We start from the raw sequence: 17596 nt of genomic DNA on the forward strand, positions 1-17596 counted from the left end.
CTTTGTGGTTTAATGCGGCTTCACAGCTACACGTTGTGATTCAAGTATTACTGTAGTCAAGTCTCAGTGTAAATAAAAATGAAGAGAAGAGCTGTACAAAGGAGGAAAACATACGCTACCAGGAAGATCAGCCTTATTTTGGAAGTGGTTATATTACACTTGCTCTTTTCTTCTGTGGGAAGAATCTTCAGTTAAATATGTTTTCTTTTTTTCTAGCAACTTGAGATAAATTAAGCAATGTTAAATGTTCAGACAGGTTTCTACAGCCTGACTTGTTCAACATGTACAATTTTAAAAAGCCGCATAAAACAAAAGCCCCTTGTTGGGGACACTGTAGCAACCAGGCATTTTTTTCCTCAAGATCTGTCTTACAATCAGCTTCATACAGAAGAGAGGAAAATATGTAGTAGTTTAATTAGTTTCTGATTTCTCTCATGAAAGTTTATCTTGAAATTTGAGCATTGTATTTTGATGAGTCAGGCTTTATGTTTAGAAAATGGTGAAATGGTTTCCCTTAAAGAGCAAACTAACAGGGTTACCTATAATTTGATTAAAGTGACCAAGCTCTTTGCTGCTTTCTTTAGCATAAATGTCCTTTACAGTATATCCAGGTCTTTTTTTGACAGTTTTTCTCATTTTTAGTGCCAGTGCAGTATTTGAGTCACTGAATTGCTGAAAGAACTACTCCAGGATAGTAAGAGATTGAATGGAAATAACGCCATTCAGCACTCATGTTTTGTTGCATTCTCCTCTCATCTGTTTCAAATTTAACATATAATGAAATAAAACTGTTGGGAAAAGGGATGTGCGGGGGGTGAGGAACGCTTTCCCCTCCAGCTCTGCCCCATCCCGTTTCTGCCATTTGGGAAGATTCTTTGGGTATGTGAGCAGATCTTAGGTAAGCTTAAAATTTTGATGACATGATTTCATCCTGTACTCCCAGGTCTTCATTCACTGTATTTTTTTTTTTGGTATAACCAAAGTCTGAAACTTGAAAAGGAAAACTGACTGCAACAGAAATTTATGAAAAATGTCAGTGGGTGAATTGCTTGTTTTTATAACAAGATGACTTGGAAGGCTGGAGCAAGTGATGCTGACTTCCTTTCTCTTCTTTCATCCTCCTCCTCTTATACACAAGTTTCTACCTTGAGTCACACATGAGGAATTTCTACTAGAAGAGGCAATTTTAAAAGACTTCAGAAGATGCTGAAAAGAAGAATTTTAGATGGGAAATGACGTGGAGAAGTCTAGTACCGTGACACAGCTCCAAAGAGTCAAAACCAATTTGACAAGTTTGAATGGAAAGATGAAAGTACCATATCCTCCTCCTGCCATGTCTATATGTTAATTAAATAACTTGCTTCTCCTCAAAGCTGTCTCCCCTACGGGGATAAAGACTTTTTGGCAGCCCACATTGGAAATAAACTTATCTACAGGGAAAGAGGGAGGGTTTTTTTTCTTTCTGGGATCATTAATAGGAGCAACTTTCTTCCTGAAGGCTTGCCAGAGTATTCTAGGCAACAGCTGCTCAACAGATTCATGCTGGGATGCTCTGACTGGTCTAACCTAAAACTAAAACATTTGGGCTGACCCAGGAGAGGGCTGCTTTGCTGTCTGTTGTCTCCAGCAGTGATAAGTTTGATAACAAATTGCTTTTCCATTTGCTCTAAATAACAGAAAATAGTTGCATAGCAATAAGCAAAATGGAAATTGAGCTAAATTTTTTTTCTGGAAGTGCAGACTGCATACAGGTTAGTATTTTAGGGGAAATTATTTTCTTTCTGAATACAAATTTATTGCGAACATTGTTGAACTAGCCATTATTAAACACTTCACACAGAAATCTGTATTATTTTATTCTGTGTGTATTGAAAATACATGTAAGCCTTTCAAAAACAAGTTATTTTCTCCCTTGAAAATGGATTAGGAGTGCCTGTTCATACAGAAGTTGGTTTTGATCAATTTGTTTTTATTTGAGAGAGGTTGTGATAATTTAAGTAAGATGAGTTATAAGTTGATTTAATTAAAATACTTTTCTACAAGACTCCTTTCTGATGTCAGTGAACGTCTTTTGGTAACGTTACTGCTATGGCTTGATATTATTTTCTGTGCCTTGTACAGAACTGTTCATCTGGAGAGAGACAGAGAGGGCAAAATAATTTTCCAGTAGGTCTCTGTGGTCCCACAGGATCATAGAATCCGCTCCTCCAGAGAAGGTTATTCCTCGTTTTTACAAAAAACATTTTCAGAAGCAGCAGTAGGCAGAACCTTCTTGTTACAGACTTCTTACAGTTTAAAGAAGAATTTTTAAATTAAGACAGTTTTTGGTAGTTGCTTATTTTAACTCTCCTTTCCACTTGCTGTTCTTCCATTACCAGCTTGCTGGACTCTCTTCCTGCTTTTTTTTGCTCTGTTCCTCTTTCCACCTTAATTTCCTTCAATTTTCTTGTTTCAGGACCTTATCTCCTAAACTAAACATATTTTCTGAAAGTTTTGGAACAAGTATGATGTTTCCACACAATACATTGTTCTGACTACTTGTATGTTCTGCCCTACCCACGATGCTGCGATAACCGTGTGATGAAAGGAGAGAGGCTTTAAAACATAATTAAAAAAGCTTTTATACTCTCAAATAACAGGAGGGAAAAAACCGTTACTGTTACACAGTGGTTTCTGTAAAATAATGCTGCATTATCTAAAGAAAGATGTTAACCTGTAATTTTGCCATTTTAATTTTAATTTTTTTTTTTTTTTAGATTTATACCTAAAAACCCTAATTACACATAGCTGGTATATTAGTGCCACAGTAAAAATAATTATGTGGTCTGTAATTTTCTCTTTTTTATGGCTCTTACCTCAGCAAAATAAAGAGTCATGTTGGATCAGAGGCGGCACTGAAAGCTACATCTCTGTGTTTTGGGTGTAGTCCAGCTGTGTTGAATCTGACAGTTATTTGTTCCAGGAGCTCCGTGGATCAATAGCACTGCAGCACTTAAAACATTTTAGTACAAGGGAGACTTCAATAAAGTCTACTCTCCGCAGCATTACGTAGCCATTGGGCAGCTTCCAGCACGTGAATCAGCCTTTGGCACGGCAGCCGTCGTTATTAACTAAAGATGGGGAACGGATGATGCGCAAAGCGCCTACTTTTACTCTCTTTAAATACGCGTTTCCGAAGTTTGCTCTTCGAACCGGTGCTCTGGCTCTTCCCATCACAGCACAACTTGGGCAGGATTTTGTAAAAGCTTGTGCATTTTGGGGATGCGTTCTCTCTGTACAGGATTTATTTTATAATATTGTGCTTACAATATTTACAAATAGAATGTTTTAAGTGCAAAATTCAGCTGCTCTTCAGCTGAACCAGTTGCAAGAGATGAGCATGCAATAAACGCAGAGCGGTTCACTCGTTTCCATCATTCGTGGCATTCTTTCAGCCTGTGATAAAACCAGTATTTTTACACAAAGATAGCAAATTTCACTAGTTCATCCTCTTCTGGCAGAGGAGGGCTCAAAGCATAGTTGAAATTCAGCTGTACCTGTGTGTAAGGCAGGGAGAAGACAAAACTGGGGAGAAAAGCTGATTTTGAGCCGAGCTCCCTGGCCAGACTCTGCTCAGGACCTGCCCCGTCGGAGCGAGTCAGGAGAATTCAGGCGCGTGGCCACGCTGTGTTTGTATTTATAATGAGGCAGCGTGCGAGTCTGTGTAATAAAAAGCTGTAGTGGTTTGCGTTAATGCAGTTCAGGGCACCGTAACGTACGTTTCTCTAATGCTTGTAAGGAGCCGATCCAGGGAGAGGCCAACCCACCGTTCATGCTACAGAAAGAGAGTTGCTGTTCCCTCCATAGAGAGATTGGTTTCTTGTGTATCTTTATTTGTGTATCTTTATGGGTCTATACACACACAGAAAGGTATAGGTATATATGTTATAGTCAAACTGTGGAATGAATTCAAATCTACTGAAATAACTGCCTGAAAAAACGCTTTGTTCAATCAGGTCATTAGACGTTAATAACTCTTTTTTAGTGAAATGTTCCTTTCAGAGCTGAAACTGAATTTAGTAGATGAAGCCTTTTGCTAATCCGTGGTAATTTTCCTTTTATCAATACATTTTAATCTAAAGAAAACCTTTTTTTTTTAATTAAAGTACTAACTAATCTATAAATTATGTGACAATGAAATGGTAACATAGAAAATGCAATAAAATTACGAAGCTCAATAGGCTGAACTGGAACACAGTGCTAATAGAGATAAAATAATTACTCTGAAAGAATAAACACATCCTGGTTTTTCTTTGGTTTATTTTTATTTGGTAGTAGATTAGATGCTTGGCGTTGATCACAAACAGCACCAGAATTGATCCCAGTGCTCCCTGCAGATGAACAAAAGGGTAAACCATCGGCAGCTCCTGGCGTTTCAAGTGTTTTCTGTGTCGGAGGAGCCACGCAGCTCTCCCGTACTGCTCATTCCAGCCTCTGGAATGAGAGCTTCAGGAATAACTAGTACGGGCATACAAGTTTGAGGAATATTATGAACTGGGCTATCGGTTTCTGTTCCTCAGGTGGGCATACTCTGAATCTCTGTTTTTAAGGAGACTCTTAAAAAGCCAGTCTGCAGACTGCTTGACATTGCAGCTTCTCATAAAATATTTTCCCTAGTGTTAGTTTAACAGGGCTTTATTGCAATCTGGTGCATCTGTTCAAAATACGTGTTTGCTTATGTATGCTTTTTAATTCACACCTAGCTGTAGTGCTAGGTGACAGGGTTATTTCTCTTCTGTCATCAGAGAAAGAAAACGGAGCGTCTCCCACCTCCGCTGATGAAGCAGCGTTGTTGGGGCTCAGCAGGTCTTTGGATTTTATGGACTGTATCTTCTGTTGTGTGGCTCTTCTAGTGTAAGAAGCTGCCTACGGATTAATAATCAACAGGCAATCCTGAAACCTGGATAACAGAATTCTTCCTTTTTAGCAGGGCAGTTTCCCTCGAATGAATACTTTTCCAAAAAATACATTATATACAGTTTTTAAACTGTTCTATATTCCTGTCTGTTTTGAAGACTTCAGTCTTTGGTGACAGTATAGTACTTACAGTGTCCATGTGGATATTAAGAAGAATTAGCGTGAAAACCAAGGAAGAAATAATTTACAACTTTGTCCCACTGGAAGATAGACCGCCTGCTGCAGAAAGTGTCATAAATGAGCAATCTAATTAAACTTTCTGAATGCTTGCCCTGGTAATTGTTTTGCGTTACGTGGTTAATTCCTACCCTAGAATTAGCATCGCTTTTCTTGCGCAGGAAAAGTTGCTGTCAAAGTCGAATGAGAATTTCATTTGCGCTGAAGGAAGGATTTTCAGTTTTGCTGTGCTGGCTTGGATACCGATGGGGATTAATCTCGCTAAGAACTGCAGGACCTAGCCCCAAAAATGTGCAGTATTGGTTTTAAATAACTTCTCTAGCTATTTAAATCTAAGGTCTACATTGGCAGTAGCAAGTCAGTTCCTGTATGATGCCAATGTTGCGTTTGTCGTCGAGCCCGTGGGAGCAGGACTGGCCCGTTGAGCGTACGTGCAGCACGGGCTCCTGCCATCAGCTCCTGCGCCGTCACCAGCGAACGGGCGGTGGGACCCAAAGACGAGGTTGTGACTTTAGGCTCCTTGTAATCAGTATGTTCTTCTGAATTAAACGTGCGTTTTGCAGTTCTAGAAAGACAGCGTTACTAACTACTGACATCTTCACTTAATTCATTATAGTTTTATAACTGGTTATTGCAAATATCCTTTTCTCTGCTCAAAAACTTGCAGTTGTGTAACAGGAAAGGCTGTTTCGATGCTGTTTAATGCCTAAAGTCAGTCTGTTTTGTACAGAAAATCTTACAGAAATAAGAGGCCTAACGGACCGAGGCAGGTATAGCATACTTGAAATAATTTTTTCACGCTTTTGTTAGTTTTTATAGTATGTGCTAAATGCTCATCCCGTGACTTTGATCATAAGATTTGCCTGTGCTAATGGGAGGATGCTCAGGAGCTAGGCAAGCTGTTGTGCATGGAAAGTCACTTTTATAAAAAGATCAATTTTATCCTTTAACATTTGGCTAAAAAATGGCAACACAGATTTCTGAGTTTGTGGCATTTCCATTTGTTGTTTATTCCGGTGGAAAATTAATGCCCAAATATGAATCTGTCAGAATAATCTTCATTTGGACAGGACTCAGGAGTGCTTAATTCTTTTACATGAAAATCCTCCTTTCATGTAATCGGGTTACATAGGAGTTAGGAGGGCTTTTTGTCTTTTTCAGGTTCAGAATATCTGAAATAAAAGAAACTATTGCTCTGTGGCTTTTTCCCGATCTGCAGTTACACGGAGAAGATTGTATTGACCTGAGCCTTTGAAAGCAAACTGTTGTCTTTAAGTCATGTTGACATAGCGTATCTTGTCTGCTGGTAACATGCGTTTTTAAGACGTAAGTCATGCTTTTTAGGGAACAAAAACATAAATACTGTAAAATGACGTATATGACTAAACTTGCAGTATTGAGAATTCACCACGTTGTTAATGTGAAGATCTTTGTTGCCCTCCGAAGAAAGCCTGGTGGATCAGCTTGTTGAATCCACGAGCTCATCACTTCTGCTGTCGTAGGTCGGTTGTTTGGAGAAGGCAGGAGTTAATTGGGCGATGGGGTCAGCTCCTCAGTGAGGAGTAAAGAAGATCCAGAAGAGATGCAGGAATAAAACCCACGCTGAAATGGGAGATTGCTGTATTCATTCCTTACAGATGGGAGCTGACCTGTTAGGTGCCGATCTGTCGAAACGTGCAGGTTCTGCGTCTGCTGCAGACTTGTGCGTCCGCACAGAGAGCGGCGTAGTCGGTACCATCAGCCCTCTCTTTGCTTTTTAAATTTCTTCTACCTCTTTGGGTTAGTAGCTCAAATAATCTTTAGTGAATATCTTCTGGTGACAATCCCATTGCAGTCATTAACATCTCCTGAACTATGAAAACCATGGTGGTTCTGTATTTCAGAACAAAATGAGCATGGCCAAGTGTCGCATCAGCTGATTTATGATTCTAGTGTTAGCCCAAAATGATAAAAAAAGATGAGCTGTTTCTAATATATATTATAAAAATGACTGTTGCTGGGCCGTGGTAGAACATTTGAAATAAACATATTTGTTAAAATTGCAATTACAAATGAAATATTAGTAGATTGACCTGTGCAGAATTATTATTCTAAACAATTTTCATGCCATAGTAATAATCTTCTCAATATTTACGTGTTTTCATTACATCAGTATCTGGCACAGGATCATTACTGTGAATAATTTTTTCACTGGTGGTGGCCAATTTGCAAGCTGATAGGGTGCTTGTGTGTGCATGTACGGGGTTTTTTTGGTTTTTGTACGCAACTGACTACTGACTTGCGGCGTTTAGCATCAGGTTGTGTGTCTGAGCTGGGCTGCACATGCAGGAGCTTCATGTGCCGGTGGGACGGCAGCAGGTCCAGGGGGAGAAGGCGGCTTCAGGCTGCCCTTATCTCCCGTCAGTCTCTCGCATTCCTCTTGCCTGGCATGGCTCATGTTACACCGGCCCTTATGGACTCCGGAGGGGATGTGCTGTAAATATATCCAATATTCATCCAGGATTTTCTTGTGCAAAATGGTAGCGTGGTGCCTTTTTTTTCCTCATCAGATCAGGTCTCCTGGGATGGATCATTACGGGAAAGAAAGTCAGGAGGGTGTTTAGCACCTATTCTGGTACAAAGAAGGGGGGTTTGATTCCTTGCCTATATTCAGCCTCACAAGGACTTTCTATTGAAAAAACATACCCTAACCTTTATCTCTCTTTTCCCCACCGCCCCTTTTAAAAATTCTGGTCATCATTTATGTAGCAGCTAGCGAGAGCCAGCTAGTTGTGTGTCGTCCTTCTGGTTCCTCACCATGAGAGTTACCGAGCCTTTTCCATGTTGGCTGCGTGCAGGCTCCTTAAAAGCAAGATTTATTGCTGCCTCAGAGGTCATCATTTGACCTGTTGAGTTTTTATTACAGGAGATGCATGAGAACAAATGTCCCCCCCATCTTTAGTTTCAGATCCCAAATTTAATTTGCAGGACAGAGAACTATAAATATAAATTATGTAAATCGAGGCTATTATGCTGAGAATCAGAGAGGCGTGAAGCGTGCTGACCCATGATACCGTCTGTAGAGTGGCTTTTCAAATTAGCCTTTCACTTTAATGGGCATGTGAGTTTAACTTTGAAATGTAATATAATAATCTCTGCGTATAACTTATTCGCTAGTTCTATTTCTCTGGTCTGGCAGGAATATCTGTTTAAAAACTTATTAACAGAAGTGTTTTGGTAATTATTTTATTACAAACAAATGTTGCACAGAACTTCATGTCTTTTAAAATTCAGACTGTTAAAACATGCAGAAAAATCCCATTTCTCTAGCACTAGTGGTCAATACTGCTTTGTTACAGACAGTTTTACCTTTTCCCTGTTCTTTAAGTCTCTTGAATCTTTTCTGGATTTGCAAGGATAAAAGTGGAGTGCTCGTTTTTTGTCTTGGACAGCATTAGCTTTACTCTGATCATTTGTGTTGAACACCAAATCTGTTTGGTCAGACATTCAGAATGCTTTGAAATTGAAATTTTATGTTCAAAGGAAACAATTACTGAACACAGAATTTGTGTATTCATTTTAGATATTTATAGTTAAATATCTCAAACCCTGATGGGCTCTGTGTACCTCTCTATGATCTTAGCTTTTCTACAATTGCTGAATCCAGGCAAGTGAAGTGTTTAAGAGTATCAAGAATGTGCGTCAGTACTTGCACGCTTTAAAGTAAGACTGTACAGTTTGAAAGTTTTAACAAGAGCCATCTCCTTTGTAAAGAATGCAGATAATTTTTTTTTCTGGCAAAAAAAAAAAAGGGGGGTAACCTGATATGAGTCTGACAGTGTCGTTTAGTTAAGTGCTTCCATCTGTTGCTTGCTATTTCCCTTACTCATGACCTCTCTTTCTCTCTCCCCCTCCTTCTCCTTAGCCCCTTTGAGGAAGGCAAAGTTTGTTGAGAGCCCTCGAATCCCAGAGTCTGAGCTTGGCTCACCAACACTTTCTTCAGCACAGAAACTGGACGTTGATGCATACTGCCCTGGTAAGCTGCATGCAAAGGCTCTGCGTTAAGAGAGGGAGAACAAGCAATTCCAGCCCAGAAGTATTTTTAGATGTAGTATGGCTCCTTTTTATAGAGGGTTGATTGGACCTTCCCCAGCCAAGTTTTATTTACTTGGAAACTTGAATAAGTATTAGTTTCTAATTGATACCCATTTACGTGTGTTTCTTGCAATTTTGTGTGCGTTCCAGGCTGGCCTCGTGGCCGCCTTCCCCTCAGAATAATGTAGAAGATCTAGAGAGTTGCTTTTGAGAAGATAAAAATGATCCAATAAACATACTACTTTAAATTTAATTTTTAATGCTGGTCTTCAGAGAGGCTGGAATAAAACCGCATTTCAGAAATATAATTAAATCAACTAATGCAAAATTACAGGATCTTGTTTACCTGCATCCAAGAATATTGCTTTTTTGATTTTTTTTTTTTAAAGAAATAGCTTCTAATTTATGTATCCTGTAGTAATTGCTCTTAAAAGTATACATCTTGCTAGAGGCCTCTGGTTGAAACATAAATAGAAGTGGGTCGTGTCCCTCCCTGGCTTAACCCCGTATGCGTCTGACGGTTCGGGCAGGCAGTCGCATAAATACCTCCAAGCCCAGACAGACCTCATGCAGATGTGTGAGTGCCGTTAAATCTTTATATAGCTGCCTCTCGCCGCCAACTCGGTATCATTTCCCAGATTCTTCCTAACTTGGAAGTGGCAACCTGGGGAGGGCTGGAGGCTGCGGAGGTGCTGCCCTCGGAGGAGGCTGGGACCGGCGCCGTCTTAAAGCAGCAGCAAGTGTTTCAGTGGATTTTTTGCTGAATTCTGCAGTTTCCTCCCCTGGCTTTCCCTAGTTTATGAACCAAAGGGACCCATCTTCAGCATAGGCCTTGGATGGGGTAAAAGGATGTCGAGTATTTTGAAATGGCATGTGAATATGTGACATCTTCCTCTTAAATTTTACAGCTACAATAGAAAAGGTCATAGTGATAAATGATTCTCTGAAATCAGGGTATCATCTATTTCGGTTGATGGTGAGCTTGTAGAGTGTTCACAATTGGAGGAATTAATTGAATGTTGTCCGAATTTTGAATGTGGGCTTTCTGTAATGTATTGTGTTTGAAAGAGGAGTTGTCTTGGAAAAAAAGACAGTCCCTGTACTTGGAAATGCCTCATTTGAGACCATAGATGCTGTGAAAAGTGCTCCTTCTTTTTCAATCATCATGAATTACAATTAAAATTTTGCTGTTGCAGCCCTTTCTTCTTCTAACTAAATAGCTTCTACTGTCATGTTTATAATTGTTAATAATTATAAACTTACTGTGATTGCATCCACAGAGAATTATAATTGAATTGTAAATTTGGCTTAAAAAGCATAAATTCCACATTCCCGTGTCTTGCATTCCGTCTTGCAGGCGTGCTTGCACGTGTGTCTCTCCCCCCTGCCCTGGCTCCTCTCGCCAGGGTGTTTTGAAGGGCAGGACTCTTGCCAAGCCCAGGAGCGGGCTCTGACAATGGGATCTGCGATTATTTTTTTGCCTTTTGATCTCCTTCTCTTGCTGATAGTGTAGTGATCTGAAAGGAAAAGTGGAGTTTCCTACTGCCTTGAAGTATCATTAAAGAAACATGAAGCATCATTAAGGAAGGGAAAAAGTGAGAGCAAGGAAGAGAGTTGTCACAGTACGTGCTAGCGAACAGCACTAACTTGGAGTAAAGGTAGGAACTTCAGATTAAGGGTTTCAGATTGCTTCAGATGGCTAAACTGTTTGTGCCAAGGGGGCGGCTGGGGAGCCCCTCTCTCCGCGGTGCCCGTGCACGCTTGGCGCCCAGGACCTCCTCTCCCTGGGAGGCCTGCGTTTGCCCAGGCCCAGGGACTGCAGCTTCTGAAGGGCCCGGCCAGGTTTACGTTAGCAGTGTAAGAGAGGCAGGTGAAGATGGAACAGAGGAATCCGTCAGGGAAGGGTTTCTGAAGCTGTTTGTAGGAGGAGGATTGCAGTTTTCCTCTTGCAACGCTGCAGTTCCTCCCTTCTTCCCCCCGCTGAGAGCTGCAGCGAGGCAGGGGTGAGCAGTCACCCCATGGATGTTTGCTCATCTTCTGCGGTACAAATGGGTTATGTTTCACCTGCCTGGATTTATGGTTCCTGCTGTGAAAATAGCGGTAGCATGAGGGCTGAAGGTTTTGCTGGGCTAGAAGGCTGGATTAAAGGAACTCAGGAGATGAGACCTTGGAAAGAAGTAGGCAGCTGAGAAAGGATCTTTGTGTAAAGAAGAAAAGAAAGAACAACTGGACAACTCATAAGGAGCGAAGGACTTTGAGTCTGGGCGTAGCGTCCAGCTCCTGATGGGAAAGTGGAGGAAGAGGGGCCGCGTCCTACTCTGGACTGCGGCAAAGCCTGCAGGCACTGTCTGTAATCAGTTTTCCAAGGAAATACAGCTCCTTTCTTCAGTGTTAGGCTTATTTTAACCCTCTTCTAAAATATGTGCATCCTGTGAAGGGTGTTAGCACACAGTGTTAAATCCCAAGTGTCTCCAGAAATGATGATAGGAATTGAAAGAAGAAAAAAAATAAGGCTGAAGATATGCTAGAGCCTAGCAATTGAATGGAGGTGGAGTGGTTTGTAAGGTGATCCCTGACAAGTAATGTAATTAATTATACACTTAAAGGCAGTTTAAAACACTAAATAGCAATGAGGAGAGAACATTATCTACTCTGCATATAGAAATGATTATTTCAATTTGAGATGCCTAGAGATGAATTTTTGCTCGATGCTAAAATGTTTATTTTGAGGCTTCAGGCAAATTTCAGCACATTCCAGGGAGGTGGTTTCCTGAGCAACCACCGTGCCACCGCTTGGCCTCTCGCGCTGCTGCAGGGAGTTATTGTTTTTGATGTCTTGCGGTGCGAATCAGTGTACGAGGTGATGCACTCTAGACATTTTAACTTTGATGAAGGAAAAAGAAGAATCGGGTGGCTAGTCTCTTTTGAGGGAAGTTCTAACAGGAAGGGCATAGTAAAGCTTGAAGCTTGATATAAAATTTTTTTTGGAACTATATTCTTTGTTTTGCCAAAGGCGACCATTAAATTCCGCAAGATGAATTTAATCTCTTTAAGTGAAAGCAGAAATTGGCCCACGTTTTATAGTTGTTGCATTTAAGATGAAAACAAAAAAGCTGTTTCGTGGCTTTGAGAAACCCATTTCTATCAGAATTACATTTCTGTAAAAGTTTTTGTGATTGCAGTGGTCATTTAGAGTTCAATCGAGCCCTTTTTGACTTGGAGTGTCCATGGCAGAGGAGGAGTTGTTCCTTGTTTCTTGACTTTCTAAGGAGGGTCTGAAAGGAGTTTGATCCATCCTCCCTCCCAGTCTCTGCTCCGATCCTGCAGACACTGTTTGGCAGAGACGTTTGCATTTTCCTTCTTGTCAAACTTCCTGAGGCTGTGGGACAGCTCGGGGGTGACACCTGCACAGCCTTTAAGGGGATAACACGGAAGAACAGGAGTTGACCTTCAAACCTCTGTTGTTCAACTGTTAAACCTTTTCTGAAATGGTCTGGTGATTCTCAATGTGTCATATTTTTTTCCCCAAATTTATCACACCTCACTCCTGCCTAGTGACACTGCTTGTGTACTGAATGGTGTCCTGGCTGCTTGGTTCTGCTTAGTTGTGTATCACGAGGGCATCTTTCTTTGAACTGCTTTTTGTTTTCAGCATGGTAGCTAAAACATGTTTTGACTTAAAAGCGCTCAGGAAACCTGTTGGAAACAGTCTGAGATGGATGGTGCTTTCAGGTAAATGCCTTTTGTCTAGATCAATGTTTGCAGTTGCATTTTGTGTGATTTATTACCTTGTCATTATGTTTCAAAGGCTAGGGATGTTATGACATTATCTTTTAATTTGATTAAATTCTTCTTCAGAAATTCTGGGACACAAATCTTAAATGTCTGGTCAGGGTATGTTTGCTTGTTCCACGTTAGGCTGGCAGGCATCTGTTTCCATCCGTAATTGAGTTAGGTACCACAGCGGTGCCGCCGCCACGAACAGCGAAGGGTGATTTACCATCGCAGCGTCGTTTATGTTCATCTCATCGCTCCTTTTTCCCTTTCTTTGGTTAAAGAATCGTTGAGGTTGACATCTGCTTGCTGCTGCTGCTGCATCTTTCTTTGCATCATGTAAAATGTGTATTTTTCATTTTACACAAACTACACTCTTAAACACAACAAAACATTTCTCAGGTGTTAGAAAAAGCCCTTTAACAGGGAATGCATGAAACAGCGTTGTACTCATTTTTCATGGTGAAAATATAGGCAATGAGCCAAAAAAACCCCACAAAACCCCAAACAAAATCAGCCAGCAGGATCCTTGTCCAACCTCTGTCGTATTGGACAGTGATGAATTGGGAGGAAGGCAAGGGAATAATCAAACCATCCATGGCCTGACAAATGGATCTTTGAATCCTGTGGTTGTCCCAGCATTATCAAGCCCACTGACCTGAAGGGAATGGGAAATCATTGTGATCAGCCCTAATTGCAGAAGAGACTCGTGGCAATTCGGTACGTTGGTTGCTATGGAAGCAATTGACTTTTCTCCTCCTTCTCTTGGGAGGTCAGTGCTGGTTCCTTCTGCCGTATTGAGGGATGGAAACAGCTTCAGAATAAATTCCTGGATTAACCATCCAAAACTTAACCCTCCAAAATAAAACAAACCAAAAGAACCCCCACCCTGGTCTGAAATTCTGCTTCCGAGAGAGGAATAATGAAGGTGTTTTTAGACTTTCAGATGTGTCTCTCTGTTTGGGATTAGCCGTAGACCACTTGCCATTAGGTATAGTTGGGTTTGCTGCAAACTGAAAGCTGCAGCTTGAAGAATGGTGGCTGGGTTTACAATTTAGGGTTTATTGAACGTTCTTGTCAAAGGGGAGATGCTTGAGAAGAACTGAAAATAATATGAATTCCATATACTATTGCCGTATGTTTTAACTGTTAAACAATTTCAGATAACGTGGTATTCTTGAAGCTTCCTGATGTGCTCCACTAACAATCAGCTTCCCTTTACAAACCTAGGTTTTGATTTCATCTATCTGGAGGAAAAATAAAAAGGGAAAAAGAGGGGAAAAAGGCTTTAAGTGATCCAAATTCTGTTTATGTGAAGAATTGTCTAACTTTAAAGTGTTGTGGCTACTGCCAAAACACATAACCTAGATGGCCCCTGGAGTGTGTTTCACATCAGATACTTTAGCAGCAGAATTTCCTGCAGCTTAGCACCTTTGGCTGCCTGTCCGGATGGATCCCGGGGAGTCTAACAAGTTGTTTTGCCTCGTCAAACAGGAGTGCTTGCTTTCAGTTGGCCTGTTGGGAAACAGTAACTTTTTTGTGCTAATACTTTGGCTTCTTGAATATTTATAGCTTTCTGTCTTGCCAGTAAGTAAATATGTACACAAGCAAACCAACCCTGTTGATTTTGAAACTGTTGGTGATGGGCCTACAAGGAACGGTGTAAAGCCTCCTTTTCTTCCACATCTGAGCAGATGTGACTAGGTGCTTGATACGAGACTTCCCTGTACGGATGGAGCATCGGAGACCTTCCCTGTACTTACCCTTTTCATTGCTGATGGACAATGTCAGACAAGAGCAGACGTCTCCTTGACTCTTGGCAGAGGAGTTTCCTCTTCTAGTATATAATTTTTAAAACAAGGGCAGCCTGCCACTGATGCTCCCAAATACTGCAGCTTGGGCAGTATGGCTGCAAAAGCATGATGGTCTTTGAAGCAAGGTACTGCGAGTTATGCGGATTAGTCAGGAATCAGTTGTGTTGGGAAGCTGGTGTGTAGGGTTTGTCTTCAGTGCCGACGTGGGTCACTGTTTTGCTCCAGGATGGTATTGTAATGACCATCCATGCTGCTTAGCTGTCTTTGGGTGTAGAACACTGTGCTTTGGCTGCAAGCAAAATTGAGGATTAGGTAAGTTCAGGGACTGTTCTAATAGGTGAGGTGCGTGGAACGATTGCAGGTCTTGGACGCTCAGCCCAACCAGACCTTCAACGCTGTCCCGATAGTCCTTGCACGCTCAAATGCCTTCTTATCACCTCGTCTGCAAATGGCTCCATCTTCAACTCCTCGGTTGGTCTAACGTAACCGTCTGTAAAACAAAAGTATCAACTAGGGATGGGACAAAGACACGGCTAATAACGAAACATAAGTCACCGTACCTTTCACCAGTCACTGGACCTTCTAATGACAGATAACTTACCTAGAATTTCACTCTGAAGCAACTTCAGTTCTGGCTTAGATAACAGGACATTGATTTATCTCTAACCTAATGTATTTTACAAAGGTACAAAATATCCTGTCTCAGACCAAGAAATCATTCATATTGAAAAGTTGGAATGGAATTTTTTTTTTTTTTTTTTTTTTTTTTTTGCCCTGTAGGTAACAGGTAACAAATCTGTCTCCGTGCTTGCCTTCTGCTTAATTTCTTTTGGACTATTTATTATGCTTTGTCATCAAAGGCATCTGCTTCCTACTGAAATCTTCAGCCATTTCTCCACCTTCAGGATCTCAATTTATTGCTGACAGAATTGGTAAAATGTGCCTTTTGAACTCCCTGCAGTGCTGCTCACATGTTGCTAAAGACTCTGGTGTTTCTCAATGTCTTCATGAAGTGTCACAGGAGCACCGGTCTGCACTTGCATTTTATCATTATAAATTCTAGCCAAAACTAAATCATTGTCCCTAGATTTTCCTTTCTTCGGGAGAAAAGGCCCTTCAATACTTCCAATTTGGGGAAGATACTACCTGTCAAATTAGATTTGGGAAATCATTTCAGCTTTTGTTCATCTTGTGGTAATTCTGTTTCCAGTCAGCATCTGTCAGGCTGAATTAGCTGTGCGTCGGCAACGTGTTGGGTGTTAGCTGCAAGGGCAGCGTCCGAGGGTCCCCGGGCGATGGCAGCCCTGACCTGGCTGTGACAGGGCTCTCCTGGTTGTCGTTGGGCTCCTGCTCGCAATGCTGTTCACGTCTTTACACAAACCTAATCTTCCGTCTTAGCTCCTGGAGCTACTGGTTTCTTTAGGAGCTCTTTAGGCTGAGTTTACTTTGAAGTTAGCCTTTGCCTTACGTTTATGCCTGTCGTAAGTGGAAATGCTGCGATGCTAAGTGAGGCAAAAAGGAAGGAAATAATGGTCGCTGGGGTTCTTCATCATGGTTGTGCTGATTAGTCTTCCCTTTTTCCGTCTGCCTCAGGTATTTATTCCCAAATGCTTTACAGCCTATTCTAACAATTCTATTTCCCGCCCATACAGTGTTTTGAGATACTATTATTTTGTTTCAACTCTTTATGGAGATGGACCCCTCAATGTTCATTTTACCAGCTCTAACAATAGAAGGAGGGGTCGTTGTGTTTGTAGAAAACAGCCCAATTACTTTATAAACTTGGTTCCCATGTCTTAATGTGTACGTGAGGCCGATGGATGCTTTTTTTTTTGTCCTGTGCAAAAAGTACTTGAACTTCAGTGATGCTATGGAGAGCTTCTCATAAGTGAAAATATGTGGCGCTCTGAAAGCCAAACCATTACTTCTGCTCTCTTACCAGTTGCCTTGACTTCCTAACCCTCCTCAGGACTGCAGAACAAGTACTTCTTTATTCTTATCCAGCGTGAATATTGTTCCCCTTGCTGTAATTTGTTTTGATCATCGGTATTCTCCCCATCCTGTCTGTTCCTTTCTCTTGGGCAGCACAGCTGCACTTGTACACTGAAGAAAGGAGATCAATTTGCTCATAACCTCCCGCGCCACAGTAATTGTCTACTTTATTAAGCAGAATTTTTGACATTTTATGTCACTAATTATTTGACTCCTAATTGCTTGAAAAATAATTGCTCTGAATCCAAACATGAAAATTTTGGTCAGCTGCCAGTTTGAAAGTACAGCCTTGCTGGGAAGCATTGATTATACCACCGTATCGTCAGATTCATCCAGTGGTCTGTAACTTACTGCAGGGTCCAGAATTGTTGTATTTGGTCTGAGGCTGTAGCAGCCTTCCTCTCAGACTCCTCTACTTGCTGTCTTCTGTTTTCTCTGAGTTGAGTCTCCTCTGGCTCTTCTGTATGTCTCCATGGGGAGTCCCCGTACCCCTGGGGAAGCGTTGTCCCACCGCACGTGTTGGCATCTGGAGCAAGTCTCTCGTGCTGCTCTTTGCTGCCGGCTGCCAGCAGAGCCTGCCTGCAGACGGGTGTTAGGCACCGCGGCATTCCCGGGCTCCCTGCTGTATTCCCATCTCTTCTTGGCATCTGTTTTGCTTGGCCGGCGAGAGGAGGTGTGATGATGTGTGCGGTTACCTGCACGGCTGTCGCCTGTGCCTCCCCTGCTTGGTAACTTCAGTGTTGTATTTCCACCCAAGTTATATGAGTGAAATTGCAGATCATACGCTGTGTAACTTAAATGCGCTGTGA

The 17596-nt window shown here is 41.4% G+C and overlaps 1 protein-coding gene across 1 annotated transcript in view; it reads left to right on the plus strand.

The window, feature by feature from the left end:
* TANC2 (tetratricopeptide repeat, ankyrin repeat and coiled-coil containing 2) overlaps positions 1–17596 on the plus strand; it is a 245472-nt gene that overhangs the window by 113559 nt on the left and 114317 nt on the right. Inside the window, exon 6 of the mRNA XM_075171255.1 lies at positions 9038–9148. Within this exon, the coding sequence (XP_075027356.1) occupies positions 9038–9148 (111 nt within the window). The remainder of the gene's footprint in view (positions 1–9037; positions 9149–17596) is intronic.

This window comes from Calonectris borealis, chromosome 22, assembly GCF_964195595.1.
Source record: "Calonectris borealis chromosome 22, bCalBor7.hap1.2, whole genome shotgun sequence".
NCBI classification, from domain to species: domain Eukaryota; kingdom Metazoa; phylum Chordata; class Aves; order Procellariiformes; family Procellariidae; genus Calonectris; species Calonectris borealis.